The sequence below is a fragment of the Lithobates pipiens genome, unplaced genomic scaffold, assembly GCF_037356315.1.
Source record: "Lithobates pipiens isolate NorthernLeopardFrog02 unplaced genomic scaffold, aLitPip1_a1.2 Scaffold_77, whole genome shotgun sequence".
NCBI classification, from domain to species: Eukaryota; Metazoa; Chordata; class Amphibia; order Anura; family Ranidae; genus Lithobates; species Lithobates pipiens.
This window is the reverse complement of record NW_027507900.1, coordinates 1,033,425-1,057,344: the sequence shown is the minus strand read 5'-3', so window position 1 is coordinate 1,057,344 and position 23,920 is coordinate 1,033,425. Positions and strand designations below refer to the sequence as shown.

The 23,920-nt window shown below is 50.7% G+C and overlaps 2 protein-coding genes and 1 long non-coding RNA gene across 3 annotated transcripts in view; 1 reads left to right on the top strand and 2 right to left on the bottom strand.

Annotated features, from left to right (window-relative positions):
- Positions 1–23,920, bottom strand: part of LOC143959494 (uncharacterized) — a 236,931-nt gene that overhangs the window by 204,266 nt on the left and 8,745 nt on the right. The window contains exon 2 of the long non-coding RNA XR_013270239.1: positions 23,565–23,618. This is a non-coding gene — a long non-coding RNA (uncharacterized LOC143959494). The remainder of the gene's footprint in view (positions 1–23,564; positions 23,619–23,920) is intronic.
- On the top strand, positions 2,248–4,494 carry LOC143959489 (uncharacterized; the record flags this gene model as incomplete). Its single annotated transcript, XM_077468161.1, is given in 1 exon segment — positions 2,248–4,494. A coding segment is annotated over 1 exon segment (1,137 nt). The 3' UTR covers positions 3,395–4,494.
- On the bottom strand, positions 10,729–20,744 carry LOC143959495 (NACHT, LRR and PYD domains-containing protein 14-like). Its single transcript, XM_077468172.1, is given in 16 exon segments — positions 10,729–11,508; positions 11,998–12,083; positions 12,220–12,393; positions 12,480–12,650; positions 13,083–13,253; positions 13,340–13,510; positions 15,404–15,468; positions 15,470–15,575; positions 17,065–17,235; positions 17,821–17,991; positions 18,392–18,481; positions 18,985–19,289; positions 19,291–19,733; positions 19,736–19,975; positions 19,978–20,566; positions 20,568–20,744. Coding segments are annotated over 15 exon segments (3,093 nt in total). The 3' UTR covers positions 10,729–11,508; positions 11,998–12,034.

Sequence of the window (23,920 nt, the reverse complement as noted above, 5' to 3'; positions counted from 1 at the left end):
ATATATACAATCATCCCCTCCCCCAATATATACAATCATCCCCTCCCCCCCAATATATACAATAATCCCCTCCCCCCAATATATACAATCATTCCCCTCCTCCAATCACAGCAATCAGCCCCCTCCTCCAATCACAGCAATCAGCCCCCTCCTCCAATCACAGCCATCACCCCCCTCCAATCACAGCCATCACCCCCCTCCTCCAATCACAATCACCCCCCTCCAATCACAGCCATCACCCCCCTTCTCCAATCACAGCCATCACCCCCCTTCTCCAATCACAGCCATCACCCCCCTCCTCCAATCACAGCAATCACCCCCCTTCTCCAATCACAGCCATCACCCCCCTCCTCCAATCACAGCCATCACCCCCCTCCTCCAATCACAGCCATCACCCCCCTCCTCCAATCACAGCCATCACCCCCCTCCTCCAATCACAGCCATCACCCCCCTTCTCCAATCACAGCCATCACCCCCCTCCTCCAATCACAGCCATCACCCCCCTTCTCCAATCACAGCCATCACCCCCCTCCTCCAATCACAGCCATCACCCCCCTCCTCCAATCACAGCCATCACCCCCCTCCTCCAATCACAGCCATCACCCCCTCCTCCAATCACAGCCATCACCCCCCTCCTCCAATCACAGCCATCACCCCCCTTCTCCAATCACCCCCCTCCTCCAATCACAGCCATCACCCCCCTCCTCCAATCACAGCCATCACCCCCCTTCTCCAATCACCCCCCTCCTCCAATCACAGCCATCACCCCCCTCCTCCAATCACAGGTCAAAGATCTTTACAATACAAATTCATATCCCCCCCATGTAGCTCTGCCAGTGGCCACCGGGGGGCCACAGTACTCACCTTCCAGGTAAAATGACGCCCAGTGTAGGTATATTTGTGTCCCTGCCCCGCCCAACTTTTCCCACTCCGCCCTCTACACTGACTGAGAATAGACACAGGAGCTCAGGGGCGGTGCTCCAAGGCAGGCCACACCCTACATACACAGGACTCCACCCTCCACACAGGAAATTACTTTCTGCTTTCCTTCCTTCTAGATACCCCGGAAATGTGAGAGGAAATCATCAGCTCCACCCATGAGGGAGAGAGACTCCACCCTTGAGGAATAAAGACTCCACCCAGGATACAGAGAGAGAAACACCACTGCTCCACCCTGGAGAGAGAGAAACTCAACTGCTCCACCCATGAGGAAGACAGTCCCCACTCTTCAGGAATAAAGACTCCACCCAGGATACAGAAAGAGTCCCCACTGCCCCACCCTGGAGAGATAGAAACTCATGAGCTCCATCTATAAGGGAGACAGTCCCCACCCTTGAGGAATAAAGTCCCCACCCAGAATACAGAGAGAGAGAGACAGTACTGCTCAACAACTCCACTTATGTATAAGGCAGAGAGACTTCACCCATGAAGGGGCGAGACTGTGCCCAGTATACAGAAGAGGGCGAGAGACTCCACCTCTCTAGAATAGAGACTCCGCCCATGAGGAAGAGAGACTCCACCTCTGTAGAATAGAGACTCCGCCTATGAGGAAGAGAGACTCCACCTCTGTAGAATAGAGGCTCTGCCCATGAGGAAGAGAGACTCCACCTCTGTAGAATATAGACTCCACCTCTGTAGATTAGAGACTCCACCCCAGTAGAATAGAGACTCTACCCCAGTAGAATAGAGACTCCGCCCACAAGGAAGAGAGACTCCATCTCAGTAGAATAGACACTCCGCCCATGAGGAAGAGAGACTCCATCTCTGTAGAATAGAGACTCCGCCTATGAGGAAGAGAGACTCCACCTCTGTAGAATAGAGACTCCGCCTATGAGGAAGAGAGACTCCACCTCTGTATAATAGAGGCTGCGCCCATAAGGAAGAGAGACTCCACCTCTGTAGAATATAGGCTCCGCCCATAAGGAAGAGAGACTCCACCTCAGTAGAATAGAGACTCCGCCCACGAGGAAGAGAGACTCCACCTCTGTAGAATATAGTCTCCACCTCTGTAGATTAGAGACTCCACCCCAGTAGAATAGAGACTCCACCTCAGTAGAATAGACACTCCGCCCATGAGGAAGAGAGACTCCACCTCTCCAGATTAGAGACTCCGCCCAGGAGGGAGACAGATGCCACAGCATAAGAGAGACTCCGCCCAGGATAAAGAGAGAGACTCTGCTGCTCCTCCCATAAACAAAAAGCACTCCACCTCAGGAAGGAGACGCCGTTGCTCCGCCCAGGAGGGACTCCGCCGGAAATGACATCAGCGGGGACAAAGATGAGCAGTTGTCTAGAGAAGGTCATCGAGAAGCTGACGGCGTACAAGGAGGGATCGCTGACAGGGGCAGCTGAGAGAAGACCCGCCTCCACCCAGGAGGGGGAGGGGCCAAATCCCACCAGGAACCACACGGCAGGGCAGCAGCATTCACCTCCTAAAGCTAAAGTAGAACCCCGCTCCTGTGAGGAGAGAGATCCCAGAGACACCCCCGTAGATCACACCATGATGAACATCAAGAGGGAACCCTTCCTGTACGTTGGGGGGGCTCTGGGGTGGGCAGTGCACCACCCTCTGCACCCCTCCATCCAGATTAAAGAGGAGCACTGGCCCTGTGACAACAGTAACTTCTCAGAACTCTTCACCCCGGTGGCCTACACTCAGTACAGGTCTGTCCATATTAAAGAGGAACCCCGAGAAGAAGGAGACTTCCTGAACATGGAGGGCCCGCCTCACCGCTCTGACCTGGAATCGGCCCGGCGGGAAGATGGCCGCCCCCTCCAGGGTTCAGTGTTCCCCATGTCCTACCTCTGCAGCGACAGCGGCAAGGCCTTCTCCCACAGGACCCACTTCCTGTCCTCCCAGTACCCGGGCGAGAAGCCCTTCTGCTGCTCGGAGTGCGGCAGATGCTTCTCACAGAGGTCCTACTTCCTGTCCCACCAGAAGATCCACTCCGGGGAGCGGCCCTTCCACTGCTTCCAATGCGCCAAGTCCTTCCGGATCAAGAGCAGCCTCAACAAGCACCTGAGGAGCCACCAGATGGAGAACCCCTTCACCTGCCCGCTGTGCCACAAGAGCTTCATGCACCGGGGCCACTTCCTGGCCCACCAGCGGCTCCACGCCGAGGAGGAGAAGTTCTCCTGCCCCCTGTGCGGGAAATCCTTCATCCACCATGGACACTTCATGGCCCACCAGAGGAGCCACGCCGAGGAGAGCCGCTTCTCCTGCCCCCACTGCCACAAGTCCTTCATCCACCGGGGCCACTTCTCCGCCCACCTGAGGGTCCACACCGGCGAGAAGCCCTTCCCCTGCCCCGACTGCGGCAGCAGCTTTAGTACCCACCACAACCTGGTGGTCCACCAGAGGCTCCATGCGGGGTCCTCCATCTCCTTCCTGTGAGGGGGGTCTCAGGGTCCAGGAACCGGATCGAGACGGGGCCAAGGGGTGCCAAAAAGTCAGGACCACCCAACTAAGATGCTGAGGTAGTTCATGGAGGAGGGGCGCATGGTGGTCTTCTCACTTCGGGTGCCCAAGGACCATCACCACCAATGGTGACCATCTCTCTACCTCCACCTTGGGGGCGTGTTCATCCTGGGACCGCCTCCCCCCCCAGTGAGGGCGCACACGGAAATCTTTATGCAATCTGCAAGGATGACAATAAGCTTTATTTACACAAACCGACCTCAACGACACAAAGCCCACCATCTGCCGTATTCTTCTTCCCGGAGGGTCCCGTATTTTCATCTTCCGGAGGGGGATGGGCACAGTTGTATCTGCTGTGCAGCCTATGAATACACCTTCCCCCCCCCCCATAGGGTGCTGTGCGCTGGTCACATGACTGTTCTCTGATTGGCCTGCCGGTCACATGACTGTTCTCCTCTGATTGATTGGCCTGCCGGTCACATGACTGTTCTCTCCGATTGGCCTGCCGGTCACATAACTGTTCTCTGATTGGCCTGCCAGTCACATGACTGTTCTCTGATTGGCCTGCCAGTCACATGACTGTTCTCTGAATGGCCTGCTGGTCACATGACTGTTCTCCGATTGGCCTGCCGGTCACATGACTGTTCTCTGATTGGCCTGCCGGTCACATGACTGTTCTCTGAATGGCCTGCCGGTCACATGACTGTTCTCTCTGAATGGCCTGCCGGTCACATGACTGTTCTCTCTGATTGGCCTGCCGGTCACATGACTGTTCTCTCTGATTGGCCTGCCGGTCACATGACTGTTCTCTCTGATTGGCCTGCCGGTCACATGACTGTTCTCTCTGATTGGCCTGCCGGTCACATGACTGTTCTCTGATTGGCCTGCCGGTCACATGACTGTCCCCTCTGATTGGCCTGCTGATAAGGGGCGGTCTCTGTGACGGCGGCCTTTCTGGATTGGACGGCTTCCAGCTCAGGGAAGGGGGAGGGGCCAGCTGCAACCCCGGGAGCGCACCGATGTTCACACTGCCAGAATATTGAATATAAATGTGATGTGAAATCTTTTCCATACAATGTGCCATTTCTTTCTTCTCTCAGAACTTTACATTGTTTGGGGCGGAGCGGGGAAGGGTTGCGAGGCTTTTACTGCCACCTGTGTTCTTATTGGAGGGTGTGATGGTGAATCTCTCCAACGGGGACACAGGTGATCACACTTCCTGTCCCGGTCACACTCACTCTCCACATTCCTTGTATGGGTGTCACAGGGACAGGAAGTGGGGAAAATCTCCACTATGGGGACACAGGTGATCACACTTCCTGTCCCGGTCACACTCACTCTCCACATTCCTTGTATGGGTGTCACAGGGACAGGAAGTGGAGAAAATCTCCACCATGGGGACACAGGTGATCACACTTCCTGTCCCGGTCACACTCACTCTCCACATTCCTTGTATGGGTGTCACAGGGACAGGAAGTGGGGAAAATCTCCTCCATGGGGACACAGGTGATCACACTTCCTGCCCTGGTGACACTCATTCCCCACATTCCTTGTATGGGTGTCACAGGGACAGCAAGTGAGACATCTCCAGGATGAGGACACAGGTGATCACACTTCCTGTCCCGGTGACACTCACTCTCCACATTCCTTGTATGGGTGTCACAGGGACAGGAAGTGGGGAAAATCTCCACCATGGGGACACAGGTGATCACACTTCCTGCCCTGGTGACACTCATTCCCCACATTCCTTGTATGGGTGTCACAGGGACAGCAAGTGAGACATCTCCAGGATGGGGACACAGGTGATCACACTTCCTGCCCTGGTGACACTCATTCCCCACATTCCTTGTATGGGTGTCACAGGGACAGCAAGTGAGACATCTCCAGGATGGGGACACAGGTGAGCACACTTCCTGTCCCGGTGACACTCACTCTCCACATTCCTTGTAGGGTGTCACAGGGACAGGAAGTGAGACATCTCCAGGATGAGGACACAGGTGATCACACTTCCTGTCCCGGTGACACTCACTCTCCACATTCCTTGTATAGGTGTCACAGGGACAGGAAGTGGGAAAAATCTCCACCATGGGGACACAGGTGATCACACTTCCTGCCCTGGTGACACTCATTCCCCACATTCCTTGTATGGGTGTCACAGGGACAGCAAGTGAGACATCTCCAGGATGGGGACACAGGTGATCACACTTCCTGCCCTGGTGACACTCATTCCCCACATTTCTTGTATGGGTGTCACAGGGACAGGAAGTGAGACATCTCCAGGATGGGGACACAGGTGATCACACTTCCTGCCCTGGTGACACTCATTCCCCACATTCCTTGTATGGGTGTCACAGGGACAGCAAGTGAGACATCTCCAGGATGGGGACACAGGTGAGCACACTTCCTGTCCCGGTGACACTCACTCTCCACATTCCTTGTAGGGTGTCACAGGGACAGGAAGTAAGACATCTCCAGGATGGGGACACAGATGATCCCACTTCCTGTTCAGGTGACACTCACTCTCCACATTCCTTGTAGGGTGTCACAGGGACAGGAAGTGAGAAATCTCCTCCATGGGGACACAGGTGATCACATTTCCTGTCCAAGTGACACTCAGTCCCCACATTCCTTGTATGGGTGTCACAGGGACAGGAAGTGAGAAATCTCTAGGATGGGGACAGAGGTGATCTCACTTCCTGTCCAGGTGACACTCACTCCCCACATTCCTTGTATGGGTGTCACAGGGACAGGAAGTGAGACATCTCCAGGATGGGGACACAGATGATCCCACTTCCCGTCCAAGTGACACTCACTCCCCACATTTCTTGTAAAGGGGGCACAAGGACAGGAAGTGAGGAAAATCTCCACCATGGGGACACAGACAGGAATAAATTATGGATAGTAATTTTCTTCCCCGTTGTATGAAAGAGTAAATAATTGGGGTTGGAGTTAAACTTTAAAGAGACTCTGTCCTTGCAGGGCCCCGCCCCCCTCCTGTACTCCCCTCCCCCCTCCGCAGCTTCTTCCAGACATGTGACTTCCTCCCTTGTGACCCCAACCTGTTGGCCAGTCAGTGGGCCTGGACACTGTAACATGACCGGGGGAGTGATATCCGGCGCCCCCTGGTCTTTGCTGATGGGGGAAGGAGCAGTGACGGGGGAGGGTCTAGGGCCGCCTCTCTAACGGGAAGCTACAATGAGGTATTGTGGTCACCAAATCAGAACGACGATATTTCATAAGTGTCCATTCGTGTCGGGGGAGGAGGTGAGTGTAAATGTCAAATCTTCTCTTGCCAACAATTTATCTCCAATAGAAGCCAAGAGGTGACCATGGGAGTCCGTCCACCAATAGGAAACACTGGAGATGATGTCACCAGGTACAGAGGAAAGGAGGTGACCTCAGCACCTCAGATCCATCATCACCTCCAGGAGGAACCCAAATATGTCACTGAAATCTGTGGTGGCCCCAAACGTCTACCTATCGCGTTGTCGTGGTTCTGCGGTAATCTTCCCCCTCATGTGTTCAGACTAAGAGGCCGACCACTTCCACCTGGTGGGTTTTATAGCCTCTCCTCTAAGCATGGCTCCACCCCGGGCCCTACCAGGGAACCCGATATTGACCTGAGCACCACAAGCCAGTGGTGCTGATCAACCATTGTGCGTTTGGCTTCCTGCTTGCCGTGTGCCCTATGGCTGTCTCTGTTACCGACCTTGGCGTGTTCTCGACTATTCCTGTCTGCTTGTGACCCTGAACCTTTGGCGTGTCCCTGGCTATCCCCGTCTGCCTGGGACCCTGAACCTTTGGCGTGTCCCGACTATCCCCGTCTGCCTGTGACCCTGAACCTTTGGCGTGTCCCAGACTATCCCTGTCTGCCTGTGACCCTGAACCTTTGGCGTGTCCCCGGCTATCCCTGTTTGCCTGGGACCCTGAACCTTTGGCGTGTCCCTGACTATCCCTGTCTGCCTGGGACCCTGAACCATTGGCGTCTCCCCGACTATCCCTGTCTGCCTGGGACCCTGAACCTTTGGCGTGTCCCTGACTATCCCTGTCTGCCTGGGACCCTGAACCTTTGGCGTGTCCCCGACTATCCCCGTCTGCCTGTGACCCTGAACCTTTGGCGTGTCCCAGACTATCCCTGTCTGCCTGTGACCCTGAACCTTTGGCGTGTCCCCGGCTATCCCTGTTTGCCTGGGACCCTGAACCTTTGGCGTGTCCCTGACTATCCCTGTCTGCCTGGGACCCTGAACCTTTGGCGTCTCCCCGACTATCCCTGTCTGCCTGGGACCCTGAACCTTTGGCGTGTCCCTGACTATCCGTCTGCCTGGGACCCTGAACCTTTGGCGTGTCCTCTGTTGTTCCTGTCTGCTAGTTGCCCTGACCTCTGCCTTATCCCTTTAATATCCTCGTTCCAGCCTGCTGCTTCCTTCTCCTGTAGTCTACCGTGAGCTGAGAGACCCTAGGGGCCGGGACCTGGAGCTAGACTGCAGCGAAGTCCATGCTTACCACTGGAGGCTCTGGTGAACACCTGCTGGCTCTTAGACTCCGCGCCCTGGGGAATCTATGCTCCAGCTCCCACTGGGATCTGTGTTAGTGATCCAGTAGACCTGTGTCCTGAACCGCCCCGGGTACAATCTGCAGCAGTCAGTCCTAAGGTCCACTACCTTAGTGGTGCACTTCCCACTCCTACGGAGTGCATCTGTCACCTGGTCGTCTCAGGTGACCCGTTCTCTTCACTCACGTCTCCTGATCCCAACTTTCTTCACAATGACACATCTCCAGCTTTTATCATCACAACAACAAATTAAACACAGAAGCCAATAACATACACAATATAACCAAAAGTATGTGAACCCCTCCTCCAATGACCTGAGGTCAGGTGTCTCCAGTGATGGATTCTGGTAATCCTCCATTGATCAAAGACATTGGAGACAATTGTGCTCTTCCAACTTTGTACTAAGAGTTTGGTGAAGACCCCATGTACAAAGCCAGCTCCATAAAGATATGGTGTGGAGGAACTTCGGTGTCTTGTACAGAGCCCTGACCTCATCCCTACTGATCACCTTTGGGATGACTTGGACCAGGAGAGTGAATGGCCTGCACCGACAGCCTTGACTTCAACCCTACTGATCACCTTTGGGATGACTTGGACCATAAGAATGATTGGCTTGCACAGACAGCCTTGACTTCAACCTTACTGAACACCTTTGGTATTAATTAGAAAGCCAATTGTGAGCCAGGTATTTTTGTTTGGTGCCCAACGTGAGGCCCAACATGCAACCAACATCAGTACCTGACCTCATAAATGGGCACAAAATACCCACAGACACCCTTCAGTTTTGATCTCATCTGACCAGATCACCTTCTTCCACATGTTTGCTGCCCCCTCCCCCACATGGCTCCTCACAAACTACAAACAGGACTTCTTATGTCTTTCTTCTTGTCACTCTTCCATAAAGGGCAGATTTGTGGAGAGACGACTAATAGTTGTCCTGTGGACAGATTCTCCCCCCTGAGCTGTGGATCTCTGCAGCTCCTCCAGAGTTACCATGGACCTCTTGACTCTTTGATGAATGCTCTCCTTGCCCGGCCCGGTCAGTTTAGGTGGACGGCCATGTCTTGGTAGGTTTGCAGTTGTGCTCTTTCCATTTTCCGATGATGGATTGAACAGAGCTCTGTGAGATGTTCAAAGCTTGGGAGAGAGATATAAATATATATAGATTTATATCTATATCACCTAACCCGGCTTGATACTTCTCCACAACTTTATCCCTGACCTGTCTGGTGTATTACTTGGCCTTCATGATGCTATTTGTTCACCAAGGTTCTCCAACAAACCTGAGGTCTTCACAGACCAGCTGTATTTACACTGAGATTAAATGACACACAGGGGGACGCTATGAAAACATTGTTTGCGTTACACATCACCATGCACGCTGGAGTAAAATCAATAATTCTAGCACAAGACCTCCTCTGTATGATACTAAACCATATTTTTCGTATCCAACATAAGCCGCTTTGTGCCTAAAAGGCGCATACCACCCTTCTTCCAACACGGCTCCTATTGAACAGTCCATAACTGTCTTAATGCGTGTTGATCCCCAACATGTGTTTCCGAACCAGTACCTATGTAACAGTCCTTAGCTGTGTAACGTGTTGCGGTTTTCAACATGTGCTTCAGAAACAGCTCCCATGGAACAGTCCATAATGGTCTTACCACGTTGTGCTTCCCAACACGTAGCGCTTTGCCACTGAGTGACACACCACCATCATTCAGCAACAGCTTCCATGTCACCCTTCTGTATATTCTCCTTTCCGGTATTTTCAGGACAGGATGCAGTACAGGCAAGGGGTGTCCATTCACTAGCACACATTCACAGTAACATATCAACCAGCTATCCGACACAGAGTCTCAAGGGCCTTTCTCACCCATATTACTAACCTACAATGCACATAGGTCACACTATACCATAACATGAATCAACCCATCACCATAATATACACGTTTCCCATCCAATTATGCATCCTGCTCCCAACTTCCTATAACCCTTTACTGTAAATATGGGTCGGGATTAGGCAGGCTTGCTCACAATGGCCTTTCCTACCGCACTTTTGGCATGTCAGCGGTATTGCAGGGCTCTGACTTTGCATATAAGTTAGAGACTTTGCTGCCGAGACCCTACCGTCACTTCATCCCTCAACTTGCATAGACAAATGGGAGACCCTTCTATATAAATATCGAGTCCAACAACACATATAAAAGCGACAAAACCCACACGATTCCACCCCTGTGCCTGGATTTCAGAGACCATGCCCAGGGTATACCATGCACCTCTACTCGTCCTGAACAATCTGGATTGTATGAAAACTGATATTTCTGGATGGCGCTCAGTATTCACATCCCAGAATTCTCTTCCTACTAGACTAGGAGATGTCGGTTCTAAACTTTAGAGATTTACCCTAAAAATGAGGCCCTTCAACTATCCAATCCAAGGAAGGTGATTCTTCTAATTCTCTCATTATTGGGTCAAATGGACGTTTGTTTCCAGCTGGAGTGAGGTGACCATTGGAAGGAGCGGGGTGGAAAAGTTCTCAAACATTTCTAACAACGAATGATTGAATGGACTTTACTGAATGACAAATCTAATGAAAGTTGTTCTGAACGACAAACAAACGTTCTGAGAATTTACCTGAAATTCTGTCTATGACCAGCTTTAGGCCTTTGCTGGATGTCATGTGACACCAGTGACGTCACCTCTGCAGGTCATGTGACACCACCACACACTATATATAGTAATCACTCACAATTCAGCCATCTTTGCAATCTCTTTATTAGATTTTTATGGAAACATTTCTGATACAAAAAAGGTGAGAATGAAATCCGAACGATCCAATCACCCCAATATAAATGAAGGCAGGTTGCCATGGGAACCAGTAGTGCAAATAACCATCCAGTGCAAATGTATCTCAGGTAACAGCGGAGCTACAAAAAAAAAAAAAAAAAAAAGGGTTCAGGGGCCCCCCCGATAAGGCACTTTGCTTTGTAGAATATGTCCACCCCGCTCAGCTCGCCTTAATGGATTATTATCTAAAGTCAAACTTGTATTTCAGTCTTGGATGGAGCAGAGAAGGTGCCTACTGCAGTCTGACTCATCACTTCCTGTCTTGGAGACACAACAGGAAGTGAGTGGAATCCTCGTGGTTGGATGATCAACCCCCACCCCCCCCCCTTTTTTTTGGCGACATTTTGGATTCTACATCACTTCCTGTCCCACCAACAATGGTCACCATGGGGGGGGGGGGGGGGAAGAGAATGTCCTCAGCAGGGACAAACTTCCACTACTCCATCCAAAAATAGGTGGTGCTAGAAACTGTTCTGCTGCATTTTAATAAATGGGGAGTTCAGAGCAATCGTCCTTAGGATTGGGTCATTCCATTTCAGTGTGAAGGTTCCATCCCAAACAGACATAGTGCAGTTATCATCGGAGTAATCCTAGGAGGAGGTGATCACCCCACCCATAATCCGGGGGTCGTCCCGAGTCTTTGGAGTCCGGCGTTGTATAAGGTGCAGTGAAGGCCGTCACCTGGCTCACCTAGAAGATAAAAAGAAGTCCCATTACCATTTCTTTCTGGACATCATTAACACCTACTCATCCTAGAGGGCCCACCAACCTCATCCCACCCCACCACCCACTCGCTCATCCTAAAGGGCCCACCACTGCTCTATCACCCAGGAGCCATCCTGGAAGACTCATTGCTTGTCCTGAAAGGATCCTGTAGCTCTCCCCACACAATGCTCATCCTAGAAGACCCACTGCCACCCATTATTCATGGAAGGCCTGCAGATTATACAACCTTCAGCCAATACCATGGCATCTCATCACCAGTCATGGAGAGGGTTGGACTCGTTTCAGGCCTGAGCATTGTTACCCCAACACCTGCAAAGAGGAGGAGTGAGACGCCAAGGCTGGGAACCATGAAATCCCCAAAACAATTTAGAAGGCACCAGGAGATTCCACTTCCCGGCATCAACTCGTCATACTGTAATCTATTTTGGTGGAGCAATCTTAATTTTAGATTACCTTGGATTGGAGGTCGGGATCCTCCGGGACGTCCGACTCACTCTTGTTTCTTGTATTTGATGTGGATGAATAGTCCATCCTGGGTACTACAAGGAAAGACAAAGGTTCAGTATGGGGGTGGTGCACCCTGATTGGGAAGGCCTCCACTGTGGGCGGAGTCTTCATGTAAAGAGAACCTACCTGGGAGGTTGGTCACCCCCAGCCAAGGCAGTCTAAACTTACTCGTTTTTCTCCACAGTGATGGACGGGTGTTCGAATCTTGCCAACAGCGAGTTCAGATCTGCAGGGGGCGCTTCAACCTCACTTGTTACTTCCAACTCCTTCAGAGAGCGGTTTGTATTAATGACGGCCATGACTTCCTCAGCGCAGGATGCGGTCAGCTTACAATAACCCCCCCTGTACAGGAGGAATAGGAGATAAATATGGGGGGAGTTCTACTGGAGAGACCTCCAGGTTACCATGGGTTACGATGGAGCATTCACCTGAATGTCTGCAGTGTACAGCCGGGGTTCCGGAGCGCCTCACATAGCGGCTTCACTCCGGTGTCCGTGAACCTATTTCCTGCCAGATCCAGTTTGGTGAGAGATCGGCTGGTGGTGATCACAGAGGAGAGATCTTCCAGGGAGGAGGAGGACAGGTCACATCCGTACAGACTGAGGAGGAAACCATAGAGAGTCAGATTTATGCCGGACATTTATAAAAAACCTGAACAGAGCAAAAGAGGAGCCAACTGTAAGGGCCCCGGGGGGGCTACAGCCCCACCACTCACCCAAGGGCCCCACCACCCAAAGAATTTCTCTAAAGACTAGGCCAGGGCCACCTGTAAGAACCCAGATCAGGGAAGGCGCTCCTCCCACTGCTCATGACAGACACACCCCCCCCCCCCCCGCCCCATTACTATGGGTAAGCAGACTAGCTTCATAGGAATGAATGGGGCTACTGAGCATGTGCACTGAGAGGAGGACTGGATGGGAAGATTGTGGTATTTTTCAAGGTGGTCTGCACTCAGGGAAGGGGGTGGGGGTATTGCAGGGAACACATATACAGAGTTTAGTTGTCCATCATATAGTGTATAGAAGTCTCACTCCAGCTCCTGCAGGGTACAGCCCGGGTCTCTCAGCCCTTCACACAGAATTTTCACTCCAGAATCCTCCAGACTATTCCAGGTGAGGCTCAGTTTGGTCAGAGATCGGTTGGTGAGGAGGACTGAGCGGAGGTCCTCACAGGACGCCTGGGTCAGCTCACAGGAAGATAATCTGTAAAGAGAACCCGTATGAGAACTTCTACCCAATCACCTCCCGGACCTGGCGCTAGATTGGCAGACCATTGGCCAAATCCTTACATCAGCTCCTGCAGGGTACAGCTCGGGTCACTCAGCCCTTTACAGAGGAGCTTCACTCCGGAGTCGCCAATCTTGTTGTCCCTCACATTCAGGCTGGTGAGGGTCCGGTTTGTCAGAATAACCGATTGTAGATCCTCACAGGACGCGCTGGTGAGGTTCATCCCAAACAACCTGCAGAGATGAAACAAGACCATGTGACCAGATTCATTAGACCATGTGACCAGCCCCATCAGACCATGTCACCAGATTACCAGACAAGCAGCACTCTGTCCATTTACCATTGGTGTAGTAGGGATGGTGTAAGTCCTCCTGCATTTCCCACCATCATTCCGGGATTGGTTGGTGTATATAGAGGAGGAACTGGAATTACAATGTACCTGGCCACCCTGAGATCTGCTGAGGAGGTCCACTATTGGAAGCGGGACATTCTCCGCATCACCCTCCAACACCAACATTAGAGCAATTTTCTCAGCCCATACAGCCATGTACCCATCAGACCTCCCACCACCCTGATCCACCGTACCCATCAGACTAAATATGGTGGTCCCCCTGCAGACTGGGTTGGGACAGAAATATTTATCAATATCCCTCAAGAAATCCATGAAGATAAAATTCCACTTTTTCTGATAGACTTTTCTATGACAGAAAACACAAGTACCCAAAAGACTGCATGTGTAGTGTACTCTTCAGGGGTGGGCTCGTTCACCTCAAACAAGGAGATACAAGACCACGTGACCAGACCCCACCAGATTCATTGACATACAATCAGCGTTCAGTCTGTTCACCAATGGTGGGAGATCCAGGAGGCTGTCCATGCTACACTATCATGCCGGGATTGGTTGGTGTATAGAGGGAGGGGAGGAACTCGAATTACTCAGTTTGGTGGCTCCTCATACTGGTAGTGTCCCCCCCAGAGGGTGTACAGTGTACATGGCCATCCCGAGATCTGCTGAGGAGGTCCAATATTGGAAGAGGTACATACCCCGCACCTTCCTCTCTACAAGTACATCAGAACAATTCTCTCAGCCCATACGAATATCAGACCTCCCACCAGCCTCATACAATGTACCCATCAGACCTCCCACCAGCCTCATACAATGTACCCATCAGACCTCCCACCAGCCTTATACAATGTACCCATCAGACCTCCCACCACCCTCATGCAATGTACCCATCAGACCTCCCACCAGCCTCATACAATGTACCCATCAGACCTCCCACCAGCCTTATACAATGTACCCATCAGACCTCCCACCACCCTCATGCAATGTACCCATCAGACCTCCCACCACCCATCAGACCTCCCACCAGCCTCATACAATGTACCCGTCAGACCTCCCACCACCCTCATGCAATGTACCCATCAGACCTCCCACCACCCTCATGCAATGTACCCGTCAGACCAAACATGGTGGCCTTCCTGCAGACTGGGTTGGAGAGGCTCCTTCACTTGGGAAAGAAACGTAATAAACATCAAGAAATCTACGGGGCGATAAATTCCACTTTTTCTAGTGGACAGCTTACACAATGACCCAAAAGACAGAATGTACTCTATATTGGGGGGGGGGGTGAGCTTGTTTCTGGACTGTCTGGTGGTCTCCCTGTCCCGACAAAGCATTGCCTGGGTATCTGGCTGTGGATTAGAGGTGCTGATTACCGTTGAGGATGATGTGATCAGGCTCTTAACCAATTCTGTGTGAATTTACAATAAAGTCAGTTCCAGTTTGCACCCAAGCTAGTGTCGTCCAGTTCTTGGCTGCTCAGCGATAATACCTGGTTCCAGTTTCCAGAGTGGAAGCTGTATCTTGGCGGAGGTATTCAGGTGGGGTGCCAGGCGGTCTGTCACAGTACCCATCAGACCTCAAATACATAAGTGAACTCATCCCAGCACCCCCATACAATGTACCCATCAGACCTCCCCCACCCCCCCCCCCATACAATGTACCCATCAGACATCCCCACCCCCCCCCCCCCATACAATGTACCCATCAGACCTGCACCCCCATACAATGTACCCATCAGACCTCCCCCACCCCCCCATACAATGTACCCATCAGAACTTACACCAGCTCCTTCAGAGTGCAGCCCGGCTGGCGGAGCGCCTCACACAGCAGCTTGGCCCCGGAGTCCCTGGAGGCTGCAATCTCTCAGATACAAGGTGGTGAGCGATCGATTGGTCATCAGAGCAGAGCTCAGGAAGTCCCCGCAGGCCGGAGTCAGCTCACAGAATTCCATCCTGGAGGAGAGGACAAGTCCGGTCAGAACTTGGTATTTCCATGGAGCGTCCTTACCGTGTCTACAGCCTGATAAACACTTCTAGAGGGTCATGAGGGGGGAAATTGTAGAGGAGATGGGGAGAGATTGGAACCCGTCTGTTTTTTTTGTTGCCGTCAATTCCTGTTAGGAAGAATTATTTTCTCCATTTAGGACTGAAAGGGAAATCCAATAGCGTGTTGTCATCAGAACAGGAATAGAAGGAAATCTTCCAATGGGGACACCTGCTCTGGTGACAACCGTCTACAAGGAAATTTCCATCACTTGAGATTCTCTTCCTGCCGTGTCTACAGGACAGGAAATGAATGCAGATCTCCAAGAGGGGGACACGGCCCTTCTAGTATTTCTATTATAGGAGATGAAGTCTTCCCAGAATGGGAATCTACAACGGTTTGAGCTACTTGGGACCAACAAGCACCATGTCTACTGGTGATCACATTAAGGCCTCCCCCTCCATAGGGAGGTCATAATCCGGATGCCGAAGGGAAGGAGAAGATGTGGGGAGATGATCCCAGTGGGTCCCGGCACTCGGATGTGTGGTCTATGGGCCCCCTTACAGTGAGACATACATGGACACCAGTGATGAGGCGCCCAGTCACAGGTTTATCTTTTATTAGAACATTCGGTTATTCAGAAACTTGAATGCCAAACATGACCCGATACTTCATAGAAAGACACCAAACACTTTATTCCACAGTCAGATCCAGCTGAACATCTCCACCCCGACACTCCGCAGATCCTTCACTAGTATAAAGATGGAGGGTTCACCTCCCACAGAGTACAGCCCGGATCCTCCCCTCCATTATAAATATGACGGAGGACTCAGCTCCTGTAGGGTACAGCCTGGATCCTTCCCTCCATTATAAATATGACGGAGGACTCACCTCAGCTCCTGTAGGGTACAGCCTGGATCCTTCCCTCCATTATAAATATGACGGAGGACTCACCTCAGCTCCTGTAGGGTACAGCCCGGATCCTTCCCTCCATTATAAATATGACGGAGGACTCACCTCAGCTCCTGTAGGGTACAGCCCGGATCCTCCCCTCCATTATAAATATGACGGAGAACTCACCTCAGCTCCTGTAGAGTACAGCCCGGATCCTCCCCTCCATTATAAATATGACGGGGGACTCACCTCAGCTCCTGTAGGGTACAGCCCGGATCCTTCCCTCCATTATAAATATGACGGAGAACTCACCTCAGCTCCTGTAGAGTACAGCCCGGATCCTCCCCTCCATTATAAATATGACGGAGGACTCACCTCAGCTCCTGTAGGGTACAGCCCGGATCCTCCCCTCCATTATAAATATGATGGAGGACTCACCTCAGCTCCTGTAGGGTACAGCCCGGATCCTCCCCTCCATTATAAATATGACGGAGGACTCACCTCAGCTCCTGTAGGGTACAGCCCGGATCCTCCCCTCCATTATAAATATGACGGAGGACTCACCTCAGCTCCTGTAGGGTACAGCCCGGATCCTTCAGCCCCTCACATAGAAATTTCACTCCGTCGTCCTCAATTTTATTCAGTGCCAGATCCAACTTGTGCAGAGAGCGGTTCTCTTTAAGGGCAGAGCCAAGGATCTCACAGCCTGTGGCGGCCAAGTTGCAGTCATCAAGCCTGCAGATAAAAATCAGAGATTGGGAATCTGGGATCCAGCGTGTTTAGACTGGACCAAACGAACATGTCAAAGCACAGGGAGAGGAGACCAACAAACATGCAGCAATGAGGACACCCCTTATTACCCCGAGATGGAGGGAAAACCCTCACAGGAACCCTCATTTTACCCAAGGACAAACTTGAAAAATTGTAAGCCGACACCCCAACCCTCGTCGGTGACCTGACCCACCACCCCTCATCAGTAAACAGTCTCACTAATGTAGAAAAAGCCAACCAACAATGTCCCATCATCTGGTGGAGCCTTTCCAAAAGAGTAGAGTCCATTACTGAAGCAGAGGGAGGACCAGCCTTGGGTGATGGACAGGTAGACATCCACACGCTTTGTCATTGGCCAGCCTAATGCACAGCAACTATTTATTTTTTACTTTCAAAAAAGGATCACGACATCCGATGGCGATAAAGCAGCAGAAAATTGTCCCTCACAAATTGAATAGGAGTTTGAAAAAAAATAAAGTTTCTCCAATATTTGTTTTTAGCATCACCCGGGTCTGTTCACAACCAGCCAACACCTTCTAGAATACTTACGACAGTTCCCGCAGGGTACAGCCCGGCTGGCGCAGACCATCGCAGATGATTTTCAAAGCGGAGTCCTCCAGAGTGTGGTGACTTATGACAAGTTTGGTGAGCGATCGGCTGGAAGAAATTAGAGAACGAAGATCCTCGAAGAAGGACGGGGCGACCACACAAACATGGAACCTGCGAGGAGAGCAGAAAGTTTAAAAATTGTAGTCCAAGGACGTAGAAAAGTCCAGCTCAGAACAAGATTACGATTCTGCTCATTTCCTTCATAGCGGAGAACACTAGACCCCCCCAAGATCTGGTGGTGCCTATAGTCCCAGCTCACTCAATGATCCTATGTAGTGACCAGACCACAGACCTGAGGATAGCCCATGAAAGGAACGAGCAACTGTCAATGTCCAACCTTCTGGTGACAGACCGTATACTCCAGAGCTCTGCATGTCCACCAGTGAAAATAACTTTCCAGTTAGGATAATGAGCCCTTCTAAAAATCTGAAGGACACTACGACTGCCCCAAGAGAGGTTCAAACCTAGGTCACCAGCAGCCTGACCAGAGATGAGACGAGGACAAACTTACTCCAGTTCTTGGATCTTGCTGTCTGGGTTGGATAGCCAGGAAGCCTTTCCACCAGTCTCAAAGTCCTCAGCAAAGCCGCACCGTGTAAAGCTGAAGGAGGAAATAAAAAAAAAATGCAATGATCTTTTACAGGACACTTTTCAAGCCAGGAGCCCTTCCTTAAAATATTTGTTAAGGGTCAAAAAGCAGTTAAAACAAGGCCTCCATGAAGAAAACCAAAAAAACCTTGGAGAACCTTGGACACTGGATTAGGTCCAGCATCGTAGAAGGCCATGACAGTACAGATGAGCCCCATACACAGGATGCCCAGGGTACAGGTACCGGTACGGTCAGGATAGCCTTGACCTTATGTTAATAGTTTGCCGATGATAATTCTGTAAGGCTTTTCCATACCAGATCCTTCAATCTAATGGTTAACTGGCTGAAGGCACTTCAAGAAAACTTAGTTCTAGTAGTTATTCAATTTTACATCATGCTTGGTATTCAGAGGTAAACAAAGCTATATTATGTCTCAAACTAGGAAAGCCAATTTTGTAGGACATCATGGACAGATGTTACTTTGGAACAAACAGACTAGACCGGTTAATACTTACGAAAGCTTTGAAGATCCATGGAAGAAGGGGGACAGCGATTCCAAGTCCTTGGGTCGCATCAGGTGATCCTCCAGACAAATGGAGCCAAAGCTCACCCGGTCTGCCAGACAATACAACATCTCCCGAATATGAACATTCTCCATGAATGAGCTGTAAAAACACATCTGAAAAAGCAGGTCGGGGGCACTGAACGCTCGGCTACGCAACGCCTCGTCCTGAGCTTCGTAGAAGCAGGTTAGTGCATCAGGACAGAATTCAGAGGGTTTTCCGGCAGTCAGCCATTTTTCCATGGCCGGTTTGGCTCTTTAAAGAAACGCTGGACCCAACGACATCTGCAAGGTCCTTCAACTGCTTATTATTGAGGAGGCCAAAGAGGAACTTTATGGTCGAGCTCAAATATGGGTGACGTTTAGGCTGATAAAACAGGGATCTTGCACTACAGACTCTTGGGAGGAATGCATCTCCATTTACCCCTTTGGTCTCTTTAACCTCAGCATCTTCTCCCAGCACATAATACAAAGCAGCAAAGAATTCCTGAACACTCAGGTGAATGAAGCTGTAGTTGGTTGGGTCTTCCACATTCTTCTGGAAAATGCTGTCATTTGGGAAAACAGAAGCCACCTCTGATATAGTCAGTCCATTCCTTCCAAGATCCTCCTCATCAAACAAGCTTCTCCGATCCAGGATCCCATCATTGGCCAAGGCACAGAGGTTCTTCAGACACTGGAGTATTGGCTGGGTGCTGCCTGATTGATGAGGAAGCTTCTGAGATAAGACAGATACACGGAGGTGAGAGTTTTACAGTTTGCTGAGCTAAGCTCATCCTTCATTCCCACCTTCAGGATCCTACAGACAAGCCAACAGGTCAAAGGAACCGAACTCAAACCCAACAGAACTTGGTTTTCTTTCAGAACCGACACAGCCTGCTCTGCCTGGTCTTTGCTGTTAAAGAACTGATGGCAAAATTGTTCAAGATCTCCCTCCGAAAACCCAGAAGTTCTACAGAAGAAGAGGAGCGAGCGAAGTCCTTCATCTTCTTGAGGGACATGGATCTGGTTGTAATAAGAAATGAGGTGTCTCTGAGGATCTCTTTGCTCAATAGACATTTTAGAAGAGTTTCTTTGTGGGTCTCCTCGAAGGGGTCTTCATAGTCCTCACCATCATCTTCCAGGGTCCACCTCAACTCATCAAACCCATCAAGAATGATCAGAACCTTGGAAGGATCATTGAGAGCCGACTTGATCAGATTCTCCGAGAACTGCAGCTTCGTGCTTTTGGTCACAAGTCCTTCAATGTTGATATTGCCGGTAATCTTATTTATTTGTCTGCCGCTCAGATAGAACACAAAGTGAAACTGGTCGGCGTAGAGCTTTCCAGAGGCCCAGTCCAGCATGATCCTCTGTGTGGTCAGAGTTTTACCGATTCCAGGAGGCCCCACCAACACCAGAGTCTTGGGGACAAACCCGCTGCCATCAGGGACAAACAGGTCCTGGACACCGGATGGGGAATATCGCTCCGAGGACTTGGTGACCTCCGCCTCCTGAAGTAAAGTGCCAGAGAAAGGGATTGTGGGATGTTCCCCCCTTATTAATCTTCAGGGGGCGGAGCCTGGGATATCTCCCGCCTACAACCTTCCCCAGGTGGGTGTCCCGCTCTTTGATAGGTTGGAAGACCTCTTTAACAGAGGCCAGATATTTGGATTTCCTTCTGTGGAGGAAAATTTGGATTAATGGAGGACCAGCAGATCCATAGTATAGCATAGTACAGAGATCACTCAAATGTATCCCAGCTTATCAACCTTTTATTCTTCACTACTACATGGAGATAATTTATACTTTAGAAATCAATAAAACTCATTAATTGGTCACCACCAAGACCCACCCTCTCCATATATTCAACGCTTAAGGCCAGCTCAGTCTGGGGGGGGGGGGGCGGGGGGGTTGTCGGAAAAAATTTGTTTCGTTTTCGTTTTAATTCGTTAATTCATTATTTCGTTTAGTTATATTTGTCATCTTCCTTAAATTAGTTTAGTTTTCTACCGAATTTGAAAAATCGGCCACATTCGAAAATATTTCAACGAAATTCGAAAATATTTCTACCGGATTCGAAATGATTTCAACCACATTCGAAAATATTGTGTGACCCGACTTTAGGGCCATGTATCTCGGGGTCACTTGGTGCTAGAAACTCCAAATTTGGATATGTTGTAGTGCTAGTACCATTGTGTTTGCATACCAAATTTGGGGTTTCTAGCTATAAGTGACCCCGAGATATGTGGCCCCAAAATCAGGTCGCAAAATGTTATTAGTTAATAGAGCAGAGAATGACATTTTGCGACCCGATTTTGGGGCCACATATCTCGGGGTCACTTATAGCTAGAAACCCCAAATTTGGTATGCAAACAATACTAGCTCTACAACATATCCAAATTTGAAGTGTCTAGCACCAAGTGACCCCGAGATACATGGCCCTAAATTCAGGTCACAAAATATTTTCGAATGCGGTTGAAATAATTTCAAATGCATTCGAAATGATTTCAACATGATTCAACATTATTTCAACCGCATTCGAAAATACTTTGTGACCCGACTTTAGGGCCATGTATCTCGGGGTCACTTGGTGCTAGACACTTCAAATTTGGATATGTTGTAGAGCTAGTACTATTGTGTTTGCATATCAAATTTTGGGGTTTCTAGCTATAAGTGACCCCGAGATATGTGGCCCCAAAATCGGGTAGAAAAATGTCATTCTCTGCTCTAATAACATTTTGCGACCCGAATTTGGGGCCACATATTTTGGGGTCACTTATAGCTAGAAACCCCAAATTTGGTATGCAAATACAATAATACTAGCAATACAACATATCCAAATTTGAAGTGTCTAGCACCAAGTGACCCCGAGATACATGGCCCTAAAGTCTGGTCACAAAATATTTTCGAATGCGGTTGAAATAATTTCGAATCCATTCGTTATACTTCTTTCGTATTCGTTGTAATTTGTTATTTTTTTTTTATTCGGATGCATCCGAATTTCCGAAAGATGCAAAATTTGGCCGCATTTCGATTCGTTACGAAATGAATTGCACAAGCCTAGTCGGAAAATGATTACTCTATAGTCCTGCAGGGTCCCTCATTGCCGCTTTCGGGACAGAGGACAGGATCCCAATTACTCTTCTTAGGCTGTGTGTCCCCCCCCCCCCCACCATCACTGATTAAAGTCCACCTCCTTCCAGATAGATCCCCACACCATGGGGCGCCGGACTCCCCACACCACGGGGCGCCGGACTCCCCACACCATGGGGCGCCGGACTCCCCACACGATTTGGGATCCCCATCTGAAGAATTGTGATGTCCCCATTCAGGGATCTCCAAACTACGTCCTCCAGCTGTTGGAGGCAGTGTAAAACTGAATTGTAGTTCCTGATCAACTGGAGGGCCGTAGTTTGGAGACCCCTTTATTCTAGATACTGCAGGTGGAAGTTGCGGGGGAGGGAGGGGCAAGGTGGGTGCATGTTCTGCTTTCCAGAGAAGGAAAGGGGTGGGAAATGCACCAAGTCAATAACAGTAACCTGGTCCATCAGTACCGGCGGAGCGATGAAGAGACATCAGAAGAAGATCTATTCACAGAATTGGGTTTATAATCCCCTGAGGACACCGAGTGTAATGCTGCGTCACACGACCCGACGGACCGAATTCGATGGTGTGGGGGCTTCATCGGACCTTTGCTGTCCAAAAATCAGACGGACTTTATAAATAGAACAGGTTTCAAATTTTTTCTGACGGACTTGAGTCTGTGTTCTGGTCTGATGGACAGACGACGCGAGGGCGGCTATTGGCTTCAAACTTCCTTATTCTAGTCTCGTCGTACGTCATCACGTTCCAATCCGCCGGACTTTGGTGTGATCCGGTGTAGGAAAGTCCGTTTCGTCGGAAGTCCTCCGGAGTTCAGTCTGTCGAAAGTCCGGTTGTGCGTACATAAGATGTCCTATGAAGTGTGGCAGGACGCATCTCCTACACCCCCCACCTCCGTGCCTATAGAGATCCAAGGGGTGACCCCCTCCCCCCACAGAGATCCAATGGAATGGGGGGGACCTCTACCGCCATGGGATGTGGCCGGGGGGGTGGGGGGATGGGACTACCTCTACCAGTTATATTAGTGGAGGTGCCCGTGTGAAAGGGGACCAATAGAAAACAGTTTCCATCTTTGTGGGGGGTGTAAATAGTTTTGTGGGGGGGGGGGAGAAAGTACTTGGCTCCCCCCCCCCCTTCCAGTAGACCTCACCACATGAAGTTTGGCCCCCTCCTCCCCCCGGGCCATTCAGAAAGCGCAGTTCATTTGGCGCATGCGCGGTAGGGAGCTGGCTGTGATGCTGCGTGGTGTCACTGCTGGTCTCCTTTACAATGAATGGCGCCCCTCCCCCGATATCTACATTTCTTTACCTGCAAAAATGTGCATTATTTTGTGTGTAATCCCCCCTCCCCCGCCACACTTTACCGGAATCACCGTTTCCTCTGCAGATCTCATAGAAAGTCCGGCCCGTTAGAGAAACAAATCTCCCGATAGTCGGGGGAGGGGATTACCTGTTAGAGGGGACTCCGCCATGGTGACACCGGACTGACCGCACAATTCCGGATCTGGAAGACAAGAAGATCAGTGATAAGGGGGGGGGAGGGGAGGACGACATCAGTGATAAGGGGGGGGGGGGAGGGGAGGACGACATCAGTGATAAGGGGGGGGGGGGAGGGGAGGACGACATCAGTGATAAGGGGGGGGGGGGGAGGGGAGGACGACATCAGTGATAAGGGGGGGGGGGGAGGGGAGGACGACATCAGTGATAAGGGGGGGGGGGAGGGGAGGACGACATCAGTGGATAAGGGGGGGGGGGGGGAGGACGACATCAGTGATAAGGGGGGGGGGAGGGGAGGACGACATCAGT